The sequence below is a fragment of the Carassius gibelio genome, chromosome B20, assembly GCF_023724105.1.
Source record: "Carassius gibelio isolate Cgi1373 ecotype wild population from Czech Republic chromosome B20, carGib1.2-hapl.c, whole genome shotgun sequence".
NCBI lineage: Eukaryota > Metazoa > Chordata > Actinopteri > Cypriniformes > Cyprinidae > Carassius > Carassius gibelio.
The window spans coordinates 24,204,671-24,229,267 of NC_068415.1; the positions used below are offsets into that span (position 1 = coordinate 24,204,671).

The 24,597-nt window shown below is 40.0% G+C and overlaps 2 protein-coding genes and 1 pseudogene across 3 annotated transcripts in view; 1 reads left to right on the top strand and 2 right to left on the bottom strand.

Annotated features, from left to right (window-relative positions):
* The window catches only part of LOC127983832 (uncharacterized), a 329,002-nt pseudogene that overhangs the window by 166,902 nt on the left and 137,503 nt on the right, over nt 1-24,597 (bottom strand).
* Nucleotides 1,451-21,431, bottom strand: LOC127983825 (gastrula zinc finger protein XlCGF57.1-like). 2 transcript variants are annotated; one of them, XM_052586178.1, is made up of 3 exons: nt 21,120-21,431; nt 20,907-21,024; nt 1,451-3,652 (listed from the first exon to the last, which is right to left on the bottom strand). In XM_052586178.1, exons 2-3 carry the CDS (start codon nt 20,989-20,991, stop codon nt 2,067-2,069), a joined length of 1,671 nt encoding a protein of 556 aa, XP_052442138.1. In that variant the 5' UTR covers nt 20,992-21,024; nt 21,120-21,431; the 3' UTR covers nt 1,451-2,066. The 2 variants fall into 2 exon arrangements, with proteins under 2 accessions (XP_052442138.1, XP_052442137.1); XM_052586177.1 differs by having other exon boundaries at nt 20,907-21,050.
* LOC127983821 (leucine-rich repeat and fibronectin type-III domain-containing protein 2-like) overlaps nt 23,751-24,597 on the top strand; it is a 57,403-nt gene continuing 56,556 nt past the window's right edge. Inside the window, exon 1 of the mRNA XM_052586170.1 lies at nt 23,751-24,129. The gene's annotated coding sequence lies outside the window, so the exon portion shown is untranslated. The remainder of the gene's footprint in view (nt 24,130-24,597) is intronic.

The following is a 24,597-nucleotide window of genomic DNA, read 5'->3' on the forward strand; positions in this document are numbered from 1 at the left end:
TGTAGTGTAAACCGTAAGTTTGAAAGCGTTTAGCTTAAATGATTAATATGAATAAACAGTGCTCATAAACGGCTGCTGAGGTCGTATTCTCAAGTGAAGTGAGTTGAGGCTTGGACCCGGAAACAGCGCTTCTTACTTCATCACTTAACAACCGAATAACTTGTCTGGTTCAGCTCAACTTCAGAAGGCTACAGAGGGTAGTCATTGGTACAACCCTCCCTTCTATTCAAGAACTGTACTTATCCAGAGTGAGCAAAAGGACCAGTAAAATCACTCTGGACCCCTCACATCCAGCACACTCCCTCTTTGAACCGTTGCCGTCTGGTCGACGCTACAGAGCTCTGAGCACCAGAAACGACCAGACACAGGACCAGTTTCTTCCCTCAGGCAATCCATCTAATGAACACTTGATAATAACTGTGGAACACACTATTATATACACATACACTTATTTATCTAACACACAGAATTAGTGTACACTTAAATTTTGCTCATAATATACCTGTACATACATAAATGCTTTTTTTAAAAATAATACCTGCTATTATATTACAAATACATCCGAAAATGGTTCTCTCCTTCATTCACCTTAAGTGGCCAGGAGGGGTTGATCAGGAACAGCCAAGCCTGCCATCCTTTCCCCCTACAGTCATGCAGCAGGTCTTGGTATTTGGTGCTCTTTCTTTCAAAGGCCTGTTCACACCCCTCTTCCCATGGGACTGTAAGTTCTATGAGGATGATTGTAACGATAAAAACTCCATAGTCGTCGGGAAGAAGGAGGCGGGAACCGGCGCACAATCAAAACATAATTTTAATAATAACAAAATAAACACAAAACAGCGCGTCAGCCCCTCACGGCGACTGACGCGCACAAATAAAAGCCAAAACATAAAATAATGTCCCAGGCCTGGTCCTCTCTCGTCCTTCACGGTCGTCACTCCAGTTTTATATCCTTCCATCTCCTACGTGGGACTTGATACTGGCGGTGGGGCGCAGGTGTAGCTCATCTCCAATCACTACACCTGGCCTCACTCCTCGTTCCCACGCCTCTCGGCCCCGCCCCACTCGCCACAATGATCTTTTTTCCCTCTTCAGACCACAGTACCACATCCGGCCTCATTGTAAATTTGTATATTGTCATTCCTTACCTACTTATTTGTATTTTTTTTCTGTCACTGTCATTCTGTTGCACTGCAGAGTTTCTGTCACGAAAACAAATTCCTCGTATGTGTAAACATACATGGCAATAAAGCTCATTCTGATTATGATTAATCTCCCAGAACCTCAGTCAATGGTCTAACACACTTTGTAGGATGCCGGAGTAAAAACATTTACGATTATAATAGCCTGCAGAGCTATCAGGTGGACATAAAATATCAATGTCGGTCGATAGTCCCACCACATTGTGAAAAACCCAATGCTCAGAAAAATCTTGAACAACAACTTTGAATCTATATTCAGAAGGGGTTTTAATGTACATTTGATGTGAATGCACAACAATGACTGACATGTTTTGCTATCATGTAGGCAGTGGATGAAACAAATTACAAATTAATGTGAAATGGACCAAGTTCCAAGTTTGCAGCCAACTTCCAGATTGATACTGAAAATGTGATCTTGCACTTCACTTCACTTGACTTCAGAGATTTTTACAGATGTGGCCTGCCCAGAGCACTCAGACTTCAATGACCCTAAATACAGCCAAGACAATAGATTAGATTAGATTTTACTTTAATGCCATTGCACATGTGGGTACAAGACAATATAAGAGTGGCTTAGGGATGAATCTGAGAATGTCCTTGAGTGACAGAGTCAGAGCCCATATTTAAATCCAATCCAACCTGTGGAGAAACTTGAAAATGGCTGTCCACCATCAGTCACCATCCAATCTTACAGTTTTATATAATCTGTAAGTCGAGGAGTGTAAAATGTATTGCGTCATAAATGAATGCTCTATGAATGTAGTAGACACGACTACAACATACTGATTTAAGTATTATACCATTTTTTTTAAATGTCATGTAAACAAACTAAAAAATAATAAGAAAATCAAGTTTGGGCCACAGTCATCTGCGACGTAAACGCAGCTTTGATTTCACACAGATGTGCCTCTTCTGGTGGCATATTAAATTGCGGAGCCATTTAAAGCTTTTTCCACAAAAAGAACAAGAATACAGTCTCACATATGCATGCCTTTTCAAATGTAAATCTAAGTGTGATGAGAGTTTTAGGATTTCTCTTTTACTCTTAACACAATTAAATGGTCTTCCTCCCGAATGCATATGCAAGTGTTTTCTGTAATTGCTTATTTTTCGAAACCCCTTGTCACACTCAGAACACTGGAATTTCTCTCCAGAATGAGTTAGCAAATGACGTTTCAGGTCCGTGTGATATGTGAAACTCTTCTCACACCGAAGGCACCTGTAAGGCCTCTCTTTAGTGTGAACCCTCGTGTGAATGTCAAGGTTTCCTTTAACTGTGAAACTCTTTCCACATTGAGTGCAGCTGAAAGGCTTCTCTCCAGTGTGAATTCTTAAATGAACCTCAAGGTTTGCATGGTTTTTGAAAGACTTCCCACAGTAATGGCACATAAAAGCCTTCTCTCCGATGTGAGTTACTACATGGTTCTTAAGATCATTTCTGTCTGTGAAACTCCTTCCACACTGATGGCATACAAAACGGATCTCTCTCGAGTGAATCCTCATGTGGTCTTTAAGGGTTACCGTAAATCGGAAACACTTTCCACACTGACTACATACAAATGGCTTCTCTCCTGTGTGAGTGGTCACATGGTTATTAAGGGTTCCTTTATGTGTAAAACTCCTTCCACATTGAGGGCATGTGAAAGGCTTCTCTCCAGTGTGAATTCTTATGTGGATTTTAAGACTTGTTTGCTGAGTAAAAGTTTTTCCACACTGTTGGCAGGAGAATGGGCTCTCTCTAGTGTGCACTCGCAAGTGGACTTTCAAGTTTCCTTTTCGAATGAAACTTTTTCCACAATGTTGGCAGGTAAAAGGGTTCTCTCCAGTGTGAATTTTCATGTGATCTTTAAGACTTCCTTTCTGAGTGAAACTTTTTCCACACTGTTGGCAGGAGAATGGGGTCTCTTTAGAGTGAATTCTCATGTGGACTTTCAGGTTTCCTTTTTGAGTGAAACTTTTTCCACATTGTTGACAGATAAAAGGACTCTCTCCAGTGTGAACTCTTGTGTGGGATTTAAGACTACCTTTCTGAACAAAACTTTTCCCACACTGCTGGCAGGTGAATGGGCTCTCTCTAGTGTGAATTTTCATGTGGACAGTCAGGTTTCCTTTTCGAATGAAACTTTTTCCACAATGTTGGCAGGTGAAAGGGTTCTCTCCAGTGTGAACTCTCATGTGATCTTTGAGACTTCCTTTTGAGGTGTAACTCTTCCCACACTGCTGGCAGGAGAATGGCTTGTCTCCTATGTGAATTCTCATGTTGACATCAAGGTTTCCATGTTGATCGAAATGACCACTAGTTGGACTAGTCGTTTGAGCTCTTTTTCGTGACAAAGTATTTTCGTTCTGTGAGCAACTTAAAGATTTTTCTCCTGTTATTAATGAATGATGTTGATACTCAATTTCCCTTTTATTCAGTTCTTGACCCTCCTCCTTCAGCACCCTCAGCCCTAAGCAGAAAAATAAAGTTTAATGTGTTTAATGGCACAAAGCAACACACATAAAAACATTTAGATATATGTGGATAAAGCATTAAAAAAATCAACATGCACACCACTTCTCAATATTATTAGCATATCCCAAATAATTTCAAGCTGGCAGTTATCAAATCCCTATTAAAAAACACAGTCTGACACAGAATAACTGGTTGGACATAAAACAAGGGTGTCAAACTCCTGAAGGAGCACCTTGACACCTGCTCCAACACACCTACCTTTAGATAAAATCAGCCTTTATAAAGAATTGTCGTCTATATTCAGTTTTTCAGAGAAACAGCAGTCCCAGAATTTTGGTCAGGATTTAAGCACATCAAACTGTCACATTTGAAAATTACTTTGTACACGTAAAAAAAAAAAAAAAAAAATCTTGAGCGCACAGGTGCGAGTAACCCAATCAGGCCTGGTTCTACCATGTACTAGAGGGTGCACATTTAGCAGAATCTAATAACAGCACATTGCTAAAAAAGATTTAGCAAACATTTTATTTCAGCTGTCATGTGGGTAGGTAGGATGTGGTAGGTGGCAGTAAATGCCTTTATGGCTTTACTCACACTAGGGATGGGCGATGTGACAATATTATTATTTATCGACTATGTCTCGTAAGTATCGTGATATTGATGTCAACAGTCAGGTATAGGAGAATTATTGACATTATCAGTAAATAAATGACCAATGATAAACCTAGTATGTTGCAAAAAAATATTTTACATATTCCCATAGTCACCATACAGTCCTTTTGCATGCAAGAATGAAGAACGCGCACGGTTTTCTGTTTTCACACACACGAAGCACATGCAAGCCGCCTCTTATATACGTGAACACTGGACTGAGCTGGACTGCTGCCAGTCATTAATGTAAAAGAACAAAAGAAAAGAAAATCCCTCAATGATCTTGACTGAATCATTTTTGTAACCTCACTTTAAAATTAATTTGCCTGTTGTTCAGGACTGACTACTGTAATGGCAACGTGCATCTGTATATGTGATTATTTTGGAGATGCGTTCCAATATAATTTATCCTTATTCAGGGTATAGGCCTATTCTACTTTGATCTGCAGTTTAATAAAAGTTTAACAGAAAAAAGCAGCACTACATGTGTTTCTGAATATTTATTTAAATAGACTGTATAATGATGAAAAACCACAAGCATGACCGGTATAATTCAAATATGCAAATTCCTTCAGCGCACATTTCAGTGCAATATTCAACTAGATGTTTTTAATTTAAGACAAACTTTTATTCATCCAACAATGGGAAAATTTCCATGCTACAGCAGGAAAAGTGCGTATATATAGCAAATACTCAAAGATATCTGTTAAATGACAACAATAACAATAATTACTGTCAAACAAACAAATTGCACTAGATTTAAAATTATAATTGCACAGTTTCACAATTGCTATTGCAAAAAATGTAAATTTTTATCATTGCAAAATTTAAAAAAAATCAATACTAGCAATGTGTATTATACAGTGTTAATTTTGACACGAAATTTTAATTTAGTTTTAGTCTTAGTCTTTTGACTATAATTCATTTTAGTTTTAGTCAAGTTTTAGTCATCTGATTTGTTTTAATTTTAGTCTTATTTTAGTCGACTAAAATTGCTTGGTATTTTAGTCGACTAAAATAAGACTAAAATTAATAACAGATTTACTAGACAATTTTTTACAGCTGGTATAGGAAACAAACTTAACCAAAATATATAAAACACAAATTCAACTTTATTTCAACACAACTGTGTCTTTATTTCGATTCAAAAGCTTTTATGCAGCAACAAACACTGTCATGATAATGTAAACAATAACTAGCTGCCAATTCACCATCAATAAAAGAAAAATAAAGTTAGGTCCAGGACCTTAAAGCTTACAGCTGAGCTGAACAATAAGTGCATACATTTAAAGTAAATATTTAATAAGTTGGGTGGATAAAAAAAGTAACAAGATTTTATAAGGTATTCATTTGTCTAGTAATATTGTACGTTTTAAATACTACAATATTGCTAGATTAGTATGTATAATGATAGGATGTGAACATTCATGTTTCACATGACTAATATAGAAATATTTGTGATATTGTCAACAAGTAGAACATTATAAAATATACTAAACATTAGTATTAATCAAATGTATGTATCATAATATTACGTATTAGTATTGTGCTCTCATCTAACTTGAAGAAGGGGCTATTTTACAGTACTTTTCAGTTCGTAATATTTAATGCTACAACATCTATGCACTGCAGTCTTCCAATTTTGCTTAGCTCAATAAACAAAAGAACATCGTTGTGAAATTACATTTGAGAAAATGTCCAGGTGGCTCGTCTGTAAATGTCTTTTCAAATTGGTTGTGTTGCCACGAATGAGCACTCCGCGTGCTTTACACTTTGTTTTGCTTTGTTCGTCGTCAAACGTGAAGTGAGCTGTGGACATTTTGTCGCTCTTTTAGACATCACCTCTTCGAATGCCGACTTCCGGGAGCTCATTTAAAAACTGAAAACCTTCGCTTCACGTCTCAATAAGTCAGGCTCGGATTGGTTCTCTTCTCTCATGCAGTCTGTTCTGTTTTGCCGGTTCTTTTGTTCATTCCTCGCATCTCTCCCATCTGCTGATTTGATTTTCGTCACAGTCTATTTTTGTCTCGTCCTTTATTCGTTGACGATAATGTCAATCAATTTAGTCATAGTTTTAGTCTCCATCAGTGCCTTCTTTTTTAGTTTTCGTTTCGTTTTCGTCCGCAAAAATATATTCGTGACGAAAATAATGACGAAAATATTTAGTCAACGAAATTAACACTGGTATTATAGTAATTGACAAATGTATTATTATGGTAAACTTGTTCACTGGGAGCAGCACTGATTGTAAAGTCTAATAGCAGTAGGGAGAAAATACCTTCGGTATCGCTCCTTCAGACATTTAGGATGTAACAGTCTGTCACTAAAGGAGCTTCTCAGAGATGAAACTGTTTCATAAAGTGGGTGGGAATGTTGCCGCACCAGCAGACCAATCCATAGATGTCCCTTCTAATAAAATGCATCTGTATTATCTGTGAAGTACTGGTTGTTGTTCATGATGATCAGTTCTGTTGATAGCAGTCCACAAAGTCCAGGATCAGTTTTCTGTACTCCCTGTCATCATCATCCGTGATCAAGCCGACGATGGCAGAGTCATTAGAGAACTTCTGCAGGTGACAAGTTGCTGAGCTGAACATGTAGTCTGCAGTATAGACAGGAAAAGGAATGGAGCCAAAACCATTCCCTGTGGAGCTCCCATGTTGCAAAGTACCATGTCAGACTAACCCCTCTTTCACACCGCAAACATGAGCAGTGCGCGAGCAGCGTGTCCGCGCAACTACATCGTCACTGCAGCAGCAGACTCTTGCAAGTATTCACAGTGGAAGCGTATAAGTACAGCGTCACAGCAGCGGCTGCAAAGCGTGTTCGGCAGACAGTATAACCATTTCAAACAATGGGTATAATTCTTTCAACATTTGTTTTTATAACAATACACCATACTTTCACCCAGAACGATTAATTAAAAAGTTTAAATGGGTAAATACATATTTGTTATACTTAATTTCCTATTCTGGCATAATTGTTAAAACACTAGACATTGGTATTGTTGTTAAAACTCTTGACATGCTTATTCTGTGCATTTTGAGCAGGTTTTGTGTTAAATCACATTTATTTTGTCCATCAAAAGTGTGCTTTCACTTTAATTGAGCGTGAGCAGCACAGCAAAAATAGACCGCGCGCCGAAACGCTGTTCACACGACGCTCCTGCTTGACGCTCACACGCTGCTCCTGGTCCCGGTGTGAATGCACTCATTGATTAACATGGATGCCGAAAAAAATATGCGCTGCTCACACTTGCGGTGTGAAAGAGGGGTAATAGTCACGAGCCCTCATGTACTATGGTCGGTTCACGAGTTCACACTTACATATAATTAACTGAAGTATTATAATGCGTATTTGGCGTGCTGTCCGGGGAAGGGGCTCCGAGCTCGGGAATGGCCCGAACCTAGAGTACCCCCCTGTATATAAAAGTGTAAAATGAACTCTAGTGGAGGAGATGGGGCGGAAGGGGGATGCTGATAAACCGTCAATGGACACAGGTAGGCTGATTCAGCTGTATTTATACCCTAAGGTTGATTATCTTGAGTGGTTCCACCTGTGCTAATTAGGTTAAGTATCTGACGTGCTTCTCCCGAACCTTGTTATGAAACTACATTTCACGAGTTCACACTTACATATAATTAACTGAAGTATTATAATTCATATTTGGTGTGCTGTCCGGGGAAGGGGCTCCGAGCTCGGGAATGGCCCGAACCTAGAGTACCCCCCAAAAAGCTAAAGAGCAGAGGACAGCCGCCGAACTAAAGACCCCCCCCCCCCCCCCCCCCCCAAATGAGTGCCGCGTTTGGCGGGCTGGCATCTCCAATGCTCGCTGGACGGAAGAGAAAAGGTAAGTGCTCTACTGGGAAAGTTCTCGCTGCGTCCGCTGTGAGACCAAATGCTCGCTGGACAGAAAGAGAAAACAGGAAAGAGAGAAAATGAGAGCTTGACCGGGAGATTTTCCTCACACTGCGTCCGTTGTGAGACCCAATGCTCGCTGGACGAAAGAGAAAACGTAAGTGCTCTACCAGGAAAGTTCTCGCTGTGTCCGCTGTGAGACCAAATGCTCGCTGGACAGAAATACAAAATGGAAAAGAGGGAAAATGAGAGCTTGACCGGGAGATTTTCTCATACTGCGTCCACTGTGAGACCCAATGCTCGCTGGACGAAAGAGAAGAAAAGAGAAAGAGAAAACGTAAGTGCTCTACCAGGAAAGTTCTCGCTGTGTCCGCTGTGAGACCAAATGCTCGCTGGACAGAAATACAAAATGGAAAAGAGGGAAAATGAGAGCTTGACCGGGAGATTTTCTCATACTGCGTCCGCTGTGAGACCAAATGTTCGCTGGACGGAAAGAGCAAACAGGAAAGAGGGAAATGAGAGCTTGACCGGGAGGTTTTCTCACACTGCGTCTGCTGTGAGACCCAATGATCACTGGACGAAAGAGAAAATGTAAGTACTCTACCGGGAAAGTTCTCACTGAGTCCGCTGTGAGACCAAATGCTTGCTGGACAGAAAGAGAAAACAGGAAAGGAGAAAATGAGAGCTTGACCGGGAGATTTTCTCACTATGCGACTGCTGCGGCAGTGAGGAGGTACAGGAAAGGCTACTTGCTTTCGGCTGCTGTAGATATTGGATGCGGGAAGAGTAAAAAGGGTTAGTAACATTTGATGGGGCAAGCAAAAAATTAATGGGTAGCCTACTGTGTTACCAGCTTAGCAATTGTTTGCCTGATTTGACAATTCCTCAAGCCTTGTCCACATTATTATGTTACTGTTGGAAAAGCATCTTTCCTCTCATTTGGCCTCCGGGCTCTTAGGCGGTCTCCAGGGCGGATACGTTTGGAAGGCTGTTTTCACATTGTTGTATGGACTGTGGAAAAAGAGGGTTTTGGAAACGATGAAGCATGTTTAGTCTTGCAAGACATTGTACCTGAAGACATGATTATAGCAGTAACGTACCAGTCATGCACGGTTTATCCAGATCAAGTCAGAGTGAAGTTTAACGTGCTGTTGAAGTGAAACGATAATAAACTGGGGCCGTAGGTGATGCTTGCAAGCAAATGGGTTAATAGCAGTCATGTGCTATTCGCTTCTAAGTGGTTTCTAAAGATATTTACTTGCCTGTTTTTCATATTACGGTCCTGAAAAGGCAACAGTAATTTTACTCCCACTTGCTATCCTGCGTCAAAACACGAGGGCAGATGCGTTGTAGATGAATTTTGAGTGATCACTAAATAATAAGTCCCCAAATAATTTGGTCCTGCCAAAAAATTGCATGGAAATAAAAAAATTTAATTGAATTAAGCATTTAGCCGACGGTTTGCCAAAAACCACCACAAAACACTAGTAGAAGACGGAACTGCGTCATGACGTCATTTGACAAACTTTAGCCGCTAACCTGTTTCAAGATGCAACACTTTGGATGCCAACTGCCGTAAAATCCAATGAAGAAGAACCTGCTTTTAGATTTTTCGCCTGAAAATGTGTTGGTTAACATCGCGCGGTCTGCGCCGCTAGAAGAAGCGGCATCAAACTGCAACTCGGCCGGAACGCCGGTGTGAAAGGCTGAGCCGCGACGGGAAGTGAGAGGCTTGCTGCGGTGAGAACTTGGGTGCGGCCCAGGCTGGTTGGATTCCAGCTCGAGGAGAGCTCGGTCTCGGGCGGCATGATCATTGTGTCGAGTGAGGCGAGCTCGGAGCTTGCACGGTTGTCACGACTTGTGGCTTGACGAGGAGAGCAGCTGTCGCGATGATGCTTAATGCTGCTCAATGGCCGTGTTTGACTGGGTAGGAAAGATTGCGGGTCCGGCAAAGCAGCAGGTCTTATAAATCCCCGGTGAAGCTTTCTTCGTTAGTACGAAAAATGGGTCCGTGGTAAGGTGACAGACGAAGCGAACCAGCACGCTGATAAACCGTCAATGGAGACAGGTAGGCTGATTCAGCTGTATTTATACCCTGTATTTATAAGGTTGATTATCTTGAGTGGTTCCACCTGTGCTAATTAGGTTAAGTATCTGACGTGCTTCTCCCGAACCTTGTTATGAAACTACATTTTGTGAGGTAATCCAGTAACCAGGTAGGAAGGCTATGGTTCACCCCATGAACTACAACTGATCACTCAGAAGCGCAGGTTGGACAGTATTAAAAGCACTTCATAAGTCAAAATACATGACTCTCGCTGTGCTCCTAGTCCTAACCAAGTGTGAAAGACACCTATTAAGGAGGAAGATGACAGCATCTTACTCCTGTAACTGGCTGGCAGGAAAACTGAAGCAGATCCATTGATTGGTTCACCAGAGAAAATTATTAGCAACAGCAAAGCTCAAGTTTTCTGTTAGTTTACACACAAACTAAGAAAAGTAAAACCAAACTTTTGGCAGTAATTGAGACCAAACTAACCATGGTGTGTGTTTCATGTTGGCAATGTTATCACAGCAGGGACGGGGTGGAGGTGGGGCTTAGGTAGACAGTATTATCAATGTTTTTAGAGGCGATTATCAACAAGATATATCTGACATCACACATTGCAAGATGGCGCCACTGAGTTTGGATGACGTCCAGGTCGCTCCGCTTAGATTTTGTTTTTATTTACTTTTGTACTTTCTTTTGTTCTCTCTTTTTACATGCATATCATCTGCACTGGTCACTTTCTACAAAAGAACACTTTTGGACATTGGACACCACTTCATTAACCTGTTTCAGGACACTTTATCCTCCAACTCATCGTGGCCATCTGAGATTCTCCAGAACGCCGAGATGAACAATGGCCACTTGAATAACCACGTGAGGGGACGGATCAAGAAACACTGTGGGAAACGCACTGGGATTCGCAACGGACTAAGAAAAAGAGCACAAAGCCCTCCTCTGCCAAGCATTCGGTTTGCCAATGTCCAATCTCTGGAGAATAAGTGATGATCTTAGAGCCAGGATAAATTTCCAACAGGACATTAGGGACTGTAACATCCTTTGTTTGTCTGAAACATGGCTCAAATCTTCTGTCCCGGACAATGCTCTAATGGCATCTGATAACTTCTCAGTTTTACTGATGGACAGAACAGCCGAGGCAGGTAAATCCAAAGGTGGTGGAGTGTCCTTAATGATCAACAAGAAATGGTGTGACCCCAAGAATATCTCCACTCAGTCGCGCTCTTGCTCGCCTCATCTGGAACATTAATCCATTATTTGCCATCCATTCTATCTGCCCAAGAGTTTTCATCGATCATCGTTACTGCTGTCTACATTCCACCACAGGCAGACACAAGCTTGGCTTTGTCTAAGCTTCACTTTATGCTCAGTGGTTACATTAACAAACATCCTGACGCTGCTTCTATCACCATGGAGGATTTTAAAAAAGCCAACCTCAGGCAGGTTATGCAGAACATTTATCAACATGTATCCTGTCCAACCAGAGGACTGAATACACTGGATCATTGCTACTCTCAATTTAAGAGTGCCTACAAAGCTCACTCACTTACAGCTTTTGGCAAATCAGACCATGCTGCCAATTTCCTCACACCGGAATATAAACAAAGACTCATTCAAGATTCCCCGGTGAAGAGGGTGGTGACGCGTTGGTCCACCCACTCTAAAGCCATGCTATAGTAGGCTCTTGATGACGTAGACTGGGACATGTTCCGAGTGAGTTCCTCTGACATCAGTGAGTTCACGGATGTAGCATTAAGCTTTGTAAACATGCTAACCGAACAAGCCATGGATACAATAACTATATGGATCTTGTCAGATCAGAAACCGTGGGTGGACAGAACAATCTGTGCAGCAGTAAACAAACACACTGCTGCGTACAACGCCGGTCTCTTGCCGGGGAACATGAGCGAGTACAAAACATTGTGATATGATCTCCGACAGGCAGTAAAAGCCGCCAAAGACTGATATAGGGAACTTATTGAGTCACATTTCCAGTTCAATGACTCCCAACACATGTGGTAAGGACTAAAAACCATCTGTGCCTTTGGAAACAAATCCTCTGCAGCTGTGAGAGCAGACCCGTCGCTGGCTGATGAGTTAAACTCTTTCTATGGCCGCTTTCAATGCAACCGAGGCAGCCCAAGTCTGTTGATTAGCACGTCAGGAAGCGAGGACGAGGTTCGGAGGGATCTAAAGAGAGGGAACGTCAGGAAAGCAGCAGGACCTGATGGGATTTCTGGCCATGTTCTGAGGTCCTGTGATGATGAGCTCGCTGGTTTGTTTACATTTATTTTTTATGAGTCCCTTGCTACCTCGGTGGTTCCCACCTCCTTTAAATAAATCAGTCATCATCCCTGAACCTAAGAACAATAACCCCACTTGCCTTAATGACTATCGTCCAGTTGCTCTCACTTCAACAGTCTTTCTCAAAGGTCTTTGAGAAACTTATAAAAAAATAACATTTGCTCCTCCATCCCTGATACTTTGGACCCTCTTCAGTTTGCCTATCCCCCCAACAGATCTACTGAGAAAGCCATCTCTCATGTCCTGCACTCTTTCCTCAAGCACATTGACAGCAGCAATGGGAACTATGTAAGGCTACTATTATGACTATAGCTCAGCTTTCAATACTATAGTCCCCATCAAGCTAGCTTCAAACTCAAGGACCTCGCCCTGAATTCTTTACTCTGCAATAGGATTCTTGATTTCCTCACTGGTAGACCTGAAGTGGTGAAAGTTGGCCAGTTCACCTCCAACTCCATCACCCTGAACATAGGAGCACCACAGGGCTGTGTCCTGAGTCCCCTGCTCTACTCTCTCTACACACATGACTGCGTGTCTTTGCACAGCTCCACATCTGTAATTAAATTTGCTGATGATACTGTGGTTCTGGGCCTCATTTCCAACAACAGTGAAGCTGCATACTTGGATGAGGTAGAGAAACTAGCATCATGGTGCCAGGACAACGGTCTCTCTCTGAATGTGAGCAAATCTAAAGAGCTGATTGTGGACTTCAGGAAGAGACAGCAGCAGCCCTATACTCCTCTTATGATCAGCGGGACAACTGTGGAGAAGATGAGCAGCTTCAGGTACCTTGGTGTAAACATCTCAGAGGAACGGACTCGGACTTCACCAGAAAAAGCCAGGCAAAGACTGTAACATCTGCGACAGCTGAGGAAAGTTGTGTGCTGTATCTCAGGGTCTGCTCTCCCCTTTCTGCTGGATATCAATACTGACATCTGGTAAGTGCTATCATAGCTTGATGGAAAAAACTGAGAGCCTTAGGAGGAGCTTCTTCCCTCAGGTCATCAGGCTGCTAAACTCAAACTCAGTCTCTTAACCTCTACATGACCTCACTTAATTTTCAATAAGATACTTAACATACTGAAATTGTCACTAGCACACAACATTTTCTATATTTTTCTTTTTTACTACCTCTATTGCTGCTATGTAAATACCCTGTACAACCAAATATTTATTCTACAGCATAGTGTCCTGCACATTTTATTTTATAAGAATTTTATTCTTTTTTTATCTTACTTTTTTAATACCATATTTATAGAAAATTTTCTTGTTTGTATTCTCTAATAATTCCACTGTCCATAGAGCAGACCTGACTTACAATTCACTGCTAAACATATGCTCTCCGTATAACCATGTATGGGTCCATCTTAATAAATTAGAATGTCATGGAAAAGTTTATTTACTTCAGTAATTTAAAGGGGAGGTGAAATGCTATTTCATGCATACTGAGTTTTTTACACTGTTAAAGAGTTGGATTCCCATGCTAAACATGAACAAAGTTTCAAAAATTAAGTTGTACGTTTGAAGGAGTATTTCTGTTCCAAAAATACTCCTTCCGGTTTGTCACAAGTTTCTGAAAGTTTTTTTTCGAGTATGGCTCTGTGTGACGTTAGATGGAGCGGAATTTCCTTATATAAATATATACAGTTTCAATACATACTACATAGAGACGTCCTGCTGTAGTCGTTGCTGCTGCTGCTCTTGTTCAATTTCAGCCTCTGGATCTGATTCTGGATCATAAATATACGGCTGAATCTGACTGTTAGCCATGGTTTGTTTTGGATGTGTTTTTTTCCTCACGGTAATGTCACAGCTTCCAGACGCTCTCAACACAAAAGCTTACTGGCGCTCGTGATTCTTTAGCTCCGCCCACACGTCACGCCTCCAGGCGGTTGTGTTTTTCCGGGAAAAATCGGTACAGACTATCTTTCTCTTATAAATATAATAAAACTGAAGACTTTTTGGTGTTATGAAGGATGCAGTACTACTCTATAGGTACTCAAGATTAACAGGATATTGAGTGAAAATGAGCATTTCACCCCCCCCCCCCCCCCCCCAACTCAAATTGTGAAACTCGTGTATTAAATAAATTCAGTGAACATAGACTGAAGTAGTTTAAGTCTTTGGTTCTTTTAATTGTGATGATTTTGGCTCACATTTAACAAAAAAACCCACCAATTCAACAAATTAGAATACTTCGTAAGACCAATAAAAAGTTATTTTTTTAAGAGAACTGTTGGCCTTCTGGAAGGTATGTTCATTTACTTTACATGTACTCAATACCTGGTAGGGGCTGCCAAATTCTACTGGAAAATTAAATCAGCATCTTCAAAAAGCTGGTCAGCAGAAGAAAGCATGAAGTGCTCAAAAATTTATTGAAACGGGTGAAGTGACTTTGATTTTCAAAAAACACAATGGACCAATACCAGCAGATGACATTGCACTCCAAATCATCACAGACTGTGGAAACTTAACACTGGACTTCAAGCTGCTTGGGCTATGAGCTTCTCCAGCCTTCCTCCAGACTCAAGGACATTGATTTACAAACGAAATACAAAACTTCTCATCTGAGTAAGGGAAACAGGTCAATTTAGCTCAAATGTAATAATTTAAGATTTTAAAAGGGTCTTTACGGCCGATCACTGAGACGGCCAGCGATTCATTGAATGACCCGTATAACATCAACTCTGCAATGGATATTAATATCCAAAGTATAGTGAAAACACTATTAATTAGCACAGTAATAAGGACGTCAGTTTAAGACATTAAAGGGGGGGTGAACTGCTCGTTTTCACTCAATATCCTGTTAATCTTGAGTACCTATAGAGTAGTACTGCATCCTTCATAACTCCAAAAAGTCTTTATTTTTTATTATATTTATGAGAGAAAGATAGTCTGTACCGATTTTTCCCGGAAAAACACGAGCTGCTGGAGGCGTGACGTGTGGGCGGAGCTAAAGAATCACGAGCGCCAGTAGGCTTTTGCGTTGAGAGCGTTTGGAAGCTGTGACACAGATCCAGAGGCTGAAATTTAACGAGAGCAGCATCAGCAAAGGCTTCTCTATGTGGTATGTACTGAAACTGTATATCAGTGGTTTTCAACCTGTGGTCCGTGGTGGTATTGCAGGTGGGCCGCCAATTATTTTCTGTTCATTTCCAGTCCATTCTAGGGCTGTGAGATTAAAAGAAAACGTCCTAAAATCACGATTTGAGCGTGCGCATATGCCTAACTCCAGGTTCACACACTGTCTGTGATGCGCCTTTTTTCTGAGCCAATGTTGACGGATCAGAGCGATCTCACAGCGGTAAAAGGCTAGAAATAAAAACGTGCGATAATTCATGTCTAACACATGAGCATAGAGTGAATTTGTTAGTGAACAGGATGCAGTTTAAGTGAGAGGAGACACGTTTTAAGTGTGCACACTCTCTCCTCGCAAAGCAGCGTGTTTCTGAGCAAGCACGACCGGTTTTGTGACAGAGCAAAGGAAATCTGCTGCGAACAGAGAGATTTGCACTCGTGCATTATTTTAATGTGCTTTCGCGTTATATTTATGCGCTCTCACTGCTGACCGCATACACATACTGTATACACACTATGTCTGTTCTAGAGATGTTACAACTTTTTGATAAAACTCTGATTGGTTTTCTTTTGGAAATATGTTTCAAATTAATCCTGAATGCATTTATGACTGTAAAAGCACAATTGCAAAATTGATCAAACTATCGCGATAGTTTTTTTTTTTTTTTTTTTGTCCATATCGCACAGCCCTAGTTTATTCAATACATATAGTTTAAAATCTGGCTTCTGAGTACTAAGTTATTAACCCAACAATAGCGGGGTCAGTTAATTTTTTTGAAGTGGGCCACGCAAACATATGTGTTTGGTTGTGTGGGCCGCGAGTTGAAAAAGGTTGGGAACCACTGCTGTATATATTTGCTTAGCGGTTTTGGAAAATGACTAAGTTCCACTTTATGTCGTCTTTTTTTTTTAAGCTGTACATGTGGAAAGTGCAGTTTGATGCCAACATCGCATGTTGTTTACTTGATGTGCTTACGCGCTGATAGCTATGTTAACAACACAGAGATATTTGAAGCAGTTTTACTCACCGCCTGCGGTTCCAGCACACGATCGTGACCCTTTTTCGTTGGGATTGCATTATCCTTAAGAAATAAACGATGTGCAAATCCGGCGTCAAACTGGGCCTTGTTTGTAAAACAAGCATCTTCGAAATGCAGGGAACAAACACAAACACTTGCACAACTCCGTTGATGCTCTGTAAAAATAAACTCCATCCACTGGTCCCTTAATGCTGTTTCTCTTTTGGTAATCTGTGCAGGGTTGTCTTGCCCTGGCAACCAAAAACACACTCCTTTTGTGACATTTGGCGACGCTCTCGCTCTGATCAGTGAAGTCTGTTGTGCTCTCAGTGCTCTGCTATACGGGAGCGCGCTCTTCCAGCAGAAGTGCCTCAGGACCCATATAAGAAAATTCTGCTCCATCTAACGTCACACAGAGCCATACTCGAAAAAAACTTTCCCAAACTTGTGACAAACCGGAAGGAGTATTTTTGGAACAGAAATACTCCTTCAAACATACAACTTAATTTTTGAAACTTTGTCCATGTTTAGCATGGGAATCCAACTCTTTAACAGTGTAAAAAACTCAGTATGCATGAAATAGCATTTCACCCCCCCTTTAACAAGATACTTCTCTTTTCAATATGAATAAGGCTTTATCAGATAAATCTAAGACATATAAACTAATCTAACACATAAAGCACATGCACTCACACATTAAGTTACAGGAAGAGAGAAAGTTAGGAAAGAACGAGTTTAAGAGAATAAAAAAATGTGAAATCCCAAGTTTACAGCAATACATGAAATTGCATAGACGTGAACAACCATCAATTACTTAATTAACCCATTCATTAAGTTCCTCAATGAGGTTAAAGTTATATTAGATACACAAATACAGATGTGAGTCTGGAGCAGTTACTTGCGTCTCCTGTGTAAAGGGGGTTCCCTTTGTTGTCGTTGAAAAAGGGGTTTCCCGAAGTTGCTGATTGGCTGGAAGTTCAGTAGTCGTTGAAGTGACCTGTTGAGAAGCCTGTGGTTGGGCGTTGGCTGACAATGCGGAGTTGTGGACTGGTTGAAGTTGAACAGGCAGTCGAGGTTAGACTAGAGACACGGCATTACAAAACTTAAGTCGTGGCCTAATGGTTAGAGAGTCGGACTCTCAATCGAAAGGTTGTGAGTTTGAGTCCCGGGCCAGCAGGAATTGTGGGTGGGGGGGGGGGTGCATGTACAATTCTCTCTCCACCTTCAATACCACGACTTAGGTGCCCTTGAGCAAGGCATCGAACCCCCAACTGCTCCCAAGCATAAATGATGCCCACTGTTCTGTGTGTGTGTGTGTGTGTGTGTGTGTGTGTGTGTTCACTGCTCTGTGTGTGTGCACTTTGGATGGGTTAAATGCAGAGCACAAATTCTGAGTATGGGTCACTTCACTTTCACTTAACTCAGAACACAAAACTCTCAAATGGAAAAGAAAAGAAACTAAAGTAAAAGAACAAGGTCAAAGAGTTGGTTGGTTATCTTTCTTCAGACTGTGGTGCTAGGAGTTGATTTACAACATCCTGTTGCCTTTCTGTGGAATTCGGTTCCTCATGATTCAACCACGGTCCTGATCGAATCTATAATTTGTCTGCTTTGGGTCTGATATGCTACTTCAGAGAAGAGGACTGTGGACCACAGGTCAACAGTCCAGTTCTTCTTCTCCTTAGCCCGGGTGAGATGCCTCTGACGTTGTCTGTGGTTCTTGAGTGGCTTAACAAGAGGAATATGACAACTGTAGCCAAATTCCTTGACCCCAGCCTAAGTCCATTCCTTGTGAAGTTCACTAAAATTCTTCAATCAATTTTGTTCGACAATCCTCATAAGACTGTGGTTCTCTCGGTTGGTTGTGCATCTTTTTCCTCCACACTTTTCCTTCCACTCAACTTTCTGTTATAATGCTTGTTAACATTAGGGGTGTGACGGTTCGTATATAAGCGTGAGACCGGCGGTTATAGTTGAACACCTTCATTAGAACTCTATAACCGGCAAAACCGTGTCATTAAAATATTTTTTACAAATATTTTTTATCAAAAATTATTTTCATTTTTTAGATAGGATCATAAGATGCGCAATATATCGGAAGACATGATTTTTACCACTTAATGAAGTTTTGTAAATCGTCGCATTCACTGTGAACTAGAGCGCATCTCATCATAATGAAACTCAGCGTAGGCCTATGCCTCATACATTAGCATTAAATATCTTTGCTGCATCTAGAACAGACAAGGGTCTGAAATCTCTGCCCCTTTACCGATCAGAGCGCGTGCTGACACGGAGTTAACCCGCTGTCTCCAAGAACAACCAATTGATTCTACGGCAGATCCACTAGCTTGGTGGCGAGACCCCCCCGCCCCCCCGCCGGTTATGTTATGAACCGTCACATTTGACTCACGTCATAACCGTCATCACCAATTCTGAAACCAGGTGTCCTGACATTTTATCACCGGCACACCCCTAGTTAACGTGTCCACAAGTTTACACAAGTTTCATTATTGGATTGAATAACTGAAAAAAATTAACTTTTCCACAACATTATAATTTATTGAGATGCAGCTGTGCAGCTGTGCATCTAATTTGTTGAACCCGTGACACATGACACATTTAATTGCGATTTTGAAAATGATAACATGTTAAATTACTCCGCTTCTAAAAAAAAGTGTTACTGCCCAACACTGCTAATAAAGCATAATATGTGCAGAAAAAGAGATGAGCCCAACATTTTAACTTTAAATATCACTGTCTTAATCCAGAAGCGCTTTCTACATTACGGTTTTATAGAGAGAAGAACACTTTACGTTTAACATTTTAACACATGTTGTGTTAATATTCTGGTTCAACTGCATGTGTTTAGCATCAGCTGTCTAAGTGCATTAAACCAGCTCTTTAAACTTCTACAAAACGGTTCACAAGCTCCTAGGGATTTGGTTTTGCTTGTCATTTGTTGAAATAAATATAAAAGTACAGCGAGTTTGTGACGGTTCTCTGAATGTGAGCCACAATCTCTGATTCTTGAAGCAAAGTTTTGCCTGAATGATGATTAGATTCATTGTTTTGGATCGCTGTATTTAATCTGTGAAAGCACGTATAGACGGACGTGATGAGTATATGATCGATATGATTGTTCTAATCTGTAGGGGGCGCTGTCGGCCCACTTCTCATTAAAGTAAACTACACAATATTTAGACTGTGTCTGATTAGATAAAGCAGTAAATTGATGCCATAAAATCATGAGTATGTTTTCATTTAAAAGGTCAGATCTATAGTTTACATTAAAAAAAATAAAAATTTTGAAAAAAAAAAATAAAAAAACATGACACTTTTAATTATTATTATATTACCATTTACAAGTGTTAAATCATAAAATGTCAAGGTTACCACTACATCTTTCTGAAGAAAAAAATGCGGTGATTAATATATAGTTTATTTTCAAATCTTCAATGTACTGTCATAATAAAATAACTTTATTATTGTTTATTTAATTCTGACAAATAAGTTCTTGTTAAAAAACAACCAAAATATAATTATAAATGTATAAAAATAATTATATACCGGTCTTGACATCTGGCCAAAATTAGTTCAAAATTATCATCATATCGGATAAATCGGCAAAATCCAATATTGTGCATTCCTAATGACAATTATACTTTGTAGTTTAAAAGTTTCCAACAAAGAAATGGATGGACTGTCAGCCTGTTGAACAAACACTTTATTTGTATAATCTACCAGATGATAGCTGAAGAGGCAGCGGTTTACACGCTAATCAGGTAAACACTGTAAACAAAACTCTACGAGATGAAAAATGATCGTGCAGTGCGATGAAATAGCTTGTCTTCCCAGCAAACGATACGATGAAGAATTAACGATTGCTTAAAAAAAAAAAGAAGATAATCAGTTGAGAGGTAACCATGGCAACGGATAGCGTAGCCTTCCCGAGATGCAACGCGGAGTGAAAATATTGTGACAGAACTCCTCGTTCTCTAAATAAACCATAAAATGGTAACATCTATAAATCATAAAACTGTCATTAGGAACAATATAATAGAATACAAATTACTGGTTATTGTCCAGCAACTATTTGATTTCTTACTAAATTAAAAGAAATAAGAAAAAACAATCTGTAAAGGTTTTTGATACAATGTGTTGCTCCATGTAAAATAAAAGGCTTTAAATATAGCACTAGTGACATTTATTTCAAAAACATCGTTCGTTTTTGTAGAAGTACACATTTTAATGAAGATGAAATGATAGAAACCAACCTGTTTGTGTCTCCGTATCTTCACGTTTGACTCTAAAAGAGTCTGCGATCCTCAAGTCTTCCGTCTCCTCTTTAACAAACCACATCTTTACACTGAACGAGGGCTTTGTGTTCGCACACTTGGGCAGAATTGAGATCAAAATAACTAACAGAAAGAAACACTTAATCCAAGCTAATTTGAAGTGATTTGATGCAGTGTCGAAAAGATACGCACCTTCTTCTGTTACCAACGTGTAAAAATTACAGTGTCATTAAATTGCCTTGTACATACTACAATATAGATGGTTTACATCGATTTAAGCACGTTAGAAGTCTAAAACATAAACCTTTCTCCCAACTATAAAGGATGCTGGAGGAGCCCGGCGCAGCCTTATGACGTCATATTACCAGATCAAAATAAAGGTCCTTTTCATACGCTGCTGCATTTTATAATCACAATATTAAGATACTGTATAATTAGGGGTTTACAGGAATGTAAACACGCTAGAAGTCTAAAACATAAACCTTTCTTCCAACTAGAAAAGACGCAGGAGGAGCCCGGCGCAGTCTTATAACGTCATATCACCCGATCAAAATAAAGGTCCTTTTCATACACTGCTGCATTTTATAATCACAATATAAAGATATGCTAGTCATATAATTAGAATGTAATCAAAAAGTTGATTTATTTCACTAATTCCATTTTAAAAAGTGAAACTTGTATATTATATTCATTCATTACATACAAACTGTTATGTTTCAATTTTTTATTTCTTTTAATTTTGATGTTTATAACTGACAATTAAGGAAAATCCCAAATTCAGTATCTCAGAAAATCTGAATATTGTGAAAAGGTTCAATATTTAAGACACCTGGTGCCACACTCTAATCAGCTAATTAACTCAAAACACCTGCAAAGCCTTTAAATGTTCTCTCAGTCTAGTTCTGTAGGATACACAATCATGGGGAAGACTGCTGACTTGACAGTTGTCCAAAAGATGAACATTGACACCTTGTACAAGGAGGGCAAGACACAAAAGGTCATTGCAAAAGAGGCTGGCTGTTCACAGAGCTCTGTGTCCAAGCACATTAATAGAGAGGAGAAAAGAACCCTGGAGAGGATTGTGAAACAAAACCCATTCAAAAATGTGGGGGAGATTCACAAAGAGTGGACTGCAGCTGGAGTCAGTGCTTCAAGAACCACTACACACAGACGTATGCAAGACCTGGGTTTCAGCTTCACATTCCTTGTGTCAAGACACTCTTGAACAACAGACCGCGTCAGAAGAGTCTCGCTTCAAAAAGGACTGGACTGCTGCTGAGTGGTTTTCTAAAATCCTTTCTTTGTATTGGTCTTAAATAATATTCTAATTTTCTGAGATACTGATTTTGGAATTTTCCTTAGTTGTCAGTTATAATCATCAAAATTAAAAGAAATAAACATTTTTCGAAATATATCAGTCTGTGTGTAATGAATGAATATAATATACAAGTTTCACTTTTTGAATGGAATTAGTGAAATAAATCTACTTTTTGATGATATTTTAATTATATGACCAGCAACTGTAAGTAGGGTGTCCATGCGCGACGTTCATATGGGAGACGTTCTGTCAGGATTTTAATATTCCCTAAAACACCCAAAGCAGTTTGACCAATAACATGCAGGTATTGGACATAATCGTCGAATCGTGGGGCTGCGCGTGAGAAGGCCAGATCTATAGGAACGACCGAAGCAATGTTTGTTCGTTAGTTGGACTCGAAGCCTTGCAGTGCACCGATCAAACAAAGACACCAAAATAGGTGCGAGAGCGATTCGAGAGCATGAGGCTTTAAGGAGCCGTCTGCTCTGCTCTCTAGCTCTCATGCATGTCACACAGCGATCGACCTGCACAGAGCAAACAGCCAAAACCTGGGTATTTTAGGCAATATTAAAATCCGTGTCCCATATGACCACCCTAATTAACAACCACTACTGAAATAAAAACTAAAGTGCATAGCAATTTACACATAGGGGTCATTCTAAAGAAACATCTAATATTCTAAACGTCTAACATCTAAATGCTTAAAATGCATTTATTTTTCTAACATTTAAACTTAAACCACATTATTAGATTACCTTTTGACTTTATATTTATATATACATTTTTTATAGAAATGACAGCTTAATTATTTTTCTTTTTAGCTTTTTTCTGCAATTATTTCAAGACTATTTCAAGATTTTTATTACATGCATGTAGTGAATCACATCTAAAATGTTAGATTCTCTCTCTCTCTCTCTCTCTATATATATATAAGTACATCTGAAAAAAATTAGAAAATCATGGAAAATTCATTAGTGTTCATTCTCTCTGTCAGGTGGACTATATTAGTAAACTCATGTAGGGAATAGTGAATGAGGAAGAAGGATGTGATTTGAAACAGTCTCCAAGTGTCCACTTTGAACGCTGTTTATTCATGATATATAATATAATTCTAACAATATATATAATTAAAAACTGCTTTAAAATCTGGGTAATATTCATCATTATCGAGAAAGTTACAGTATACACACACACACACACACACACACACACAGCTTTATTTTAAATAAATATGTCTGTGCAGCTAGGAATTGCAGGGAATTAAACAACAACATTAGTCAAAATAAAAGAATCAATTGCTTATGCTACAAAGAGATTCCTGTGTGCAACTGTACTGAATGTCTTTTGAATCAGAAGAGTAGAATTGTCTTGGCGTTATTCTGATTCAGATTCCAGCTCAGTTTGCTGTGAATGAGCGGTTCAGAATTACATCGATACAGGAGTTAGCTGTGTTCTGTTAAATGGTGTGCAACATAATATTTTCGTCAGAGTCATATGAATCGCTGGATTAGTGCATCAGCAGATAGACTACCACAAATAATCGGATTTGGATTTATTAAAAAAAATACATTATAAAAAAAACAACAACAACTTGACGTTTCGCACAGGAAAGAGAGTCTGCGCATTGTGCGTGCTCCTGATGTATGAGTATAAATACTCCAGTGCTGGATGTTATGTTCATCATATATGCGTCTGCATCTGAGCTCGGTTTATCAGATAAACGGCGAGGCTGCGGCTCCCGTGTGTTCGAGGAGAGCGGTGTGTCTCGGTGTCGATATGGATCGACGCTACGCACTGGGGATGTGATACAACGATCAAGAGCTGAAGCTGTGTTTAAACCACATCCATCGATGGACGCTCGTGACTCGACGTCCCACACCAAAGGTAAGAGCCGCTGATGTAACAGCTGGGATATTATGTTCGCGAGCTGCTGATCACATTTTACACGGAGAGACAGGTTTACTGATGCTGGAGAAGCTGTACTGTATGGAGCATCTGATAGTGGTCAGAGGTGGTCTGTTCATGATCTCGGTCCCTCAGTGTCTGATCGCTGAACAGGGTCCGTCTGATCCTCTTCTGGATGCACTGATCAGACACTGGTGACTGTTCTATGGCTTTCAAACCTTCCTCTGTGTTAAAGGATGCTACGTGAAAAATTCCCTTAATGTGGAACATAAATCTTACGTAATTTAGCTGGCCTCTAATTGCTTTCGTCTTCTTCATCAGGCTACTACTAGGCTATATATTGTAAACTGTCATGCAGTGTATCAAAAGTTTAAGTGATACTGAACTCATGAAAGCTGTGCATAAGAGGGCAACAACCTAGCTCTTGTGAACAGGAATGCTTTTCCC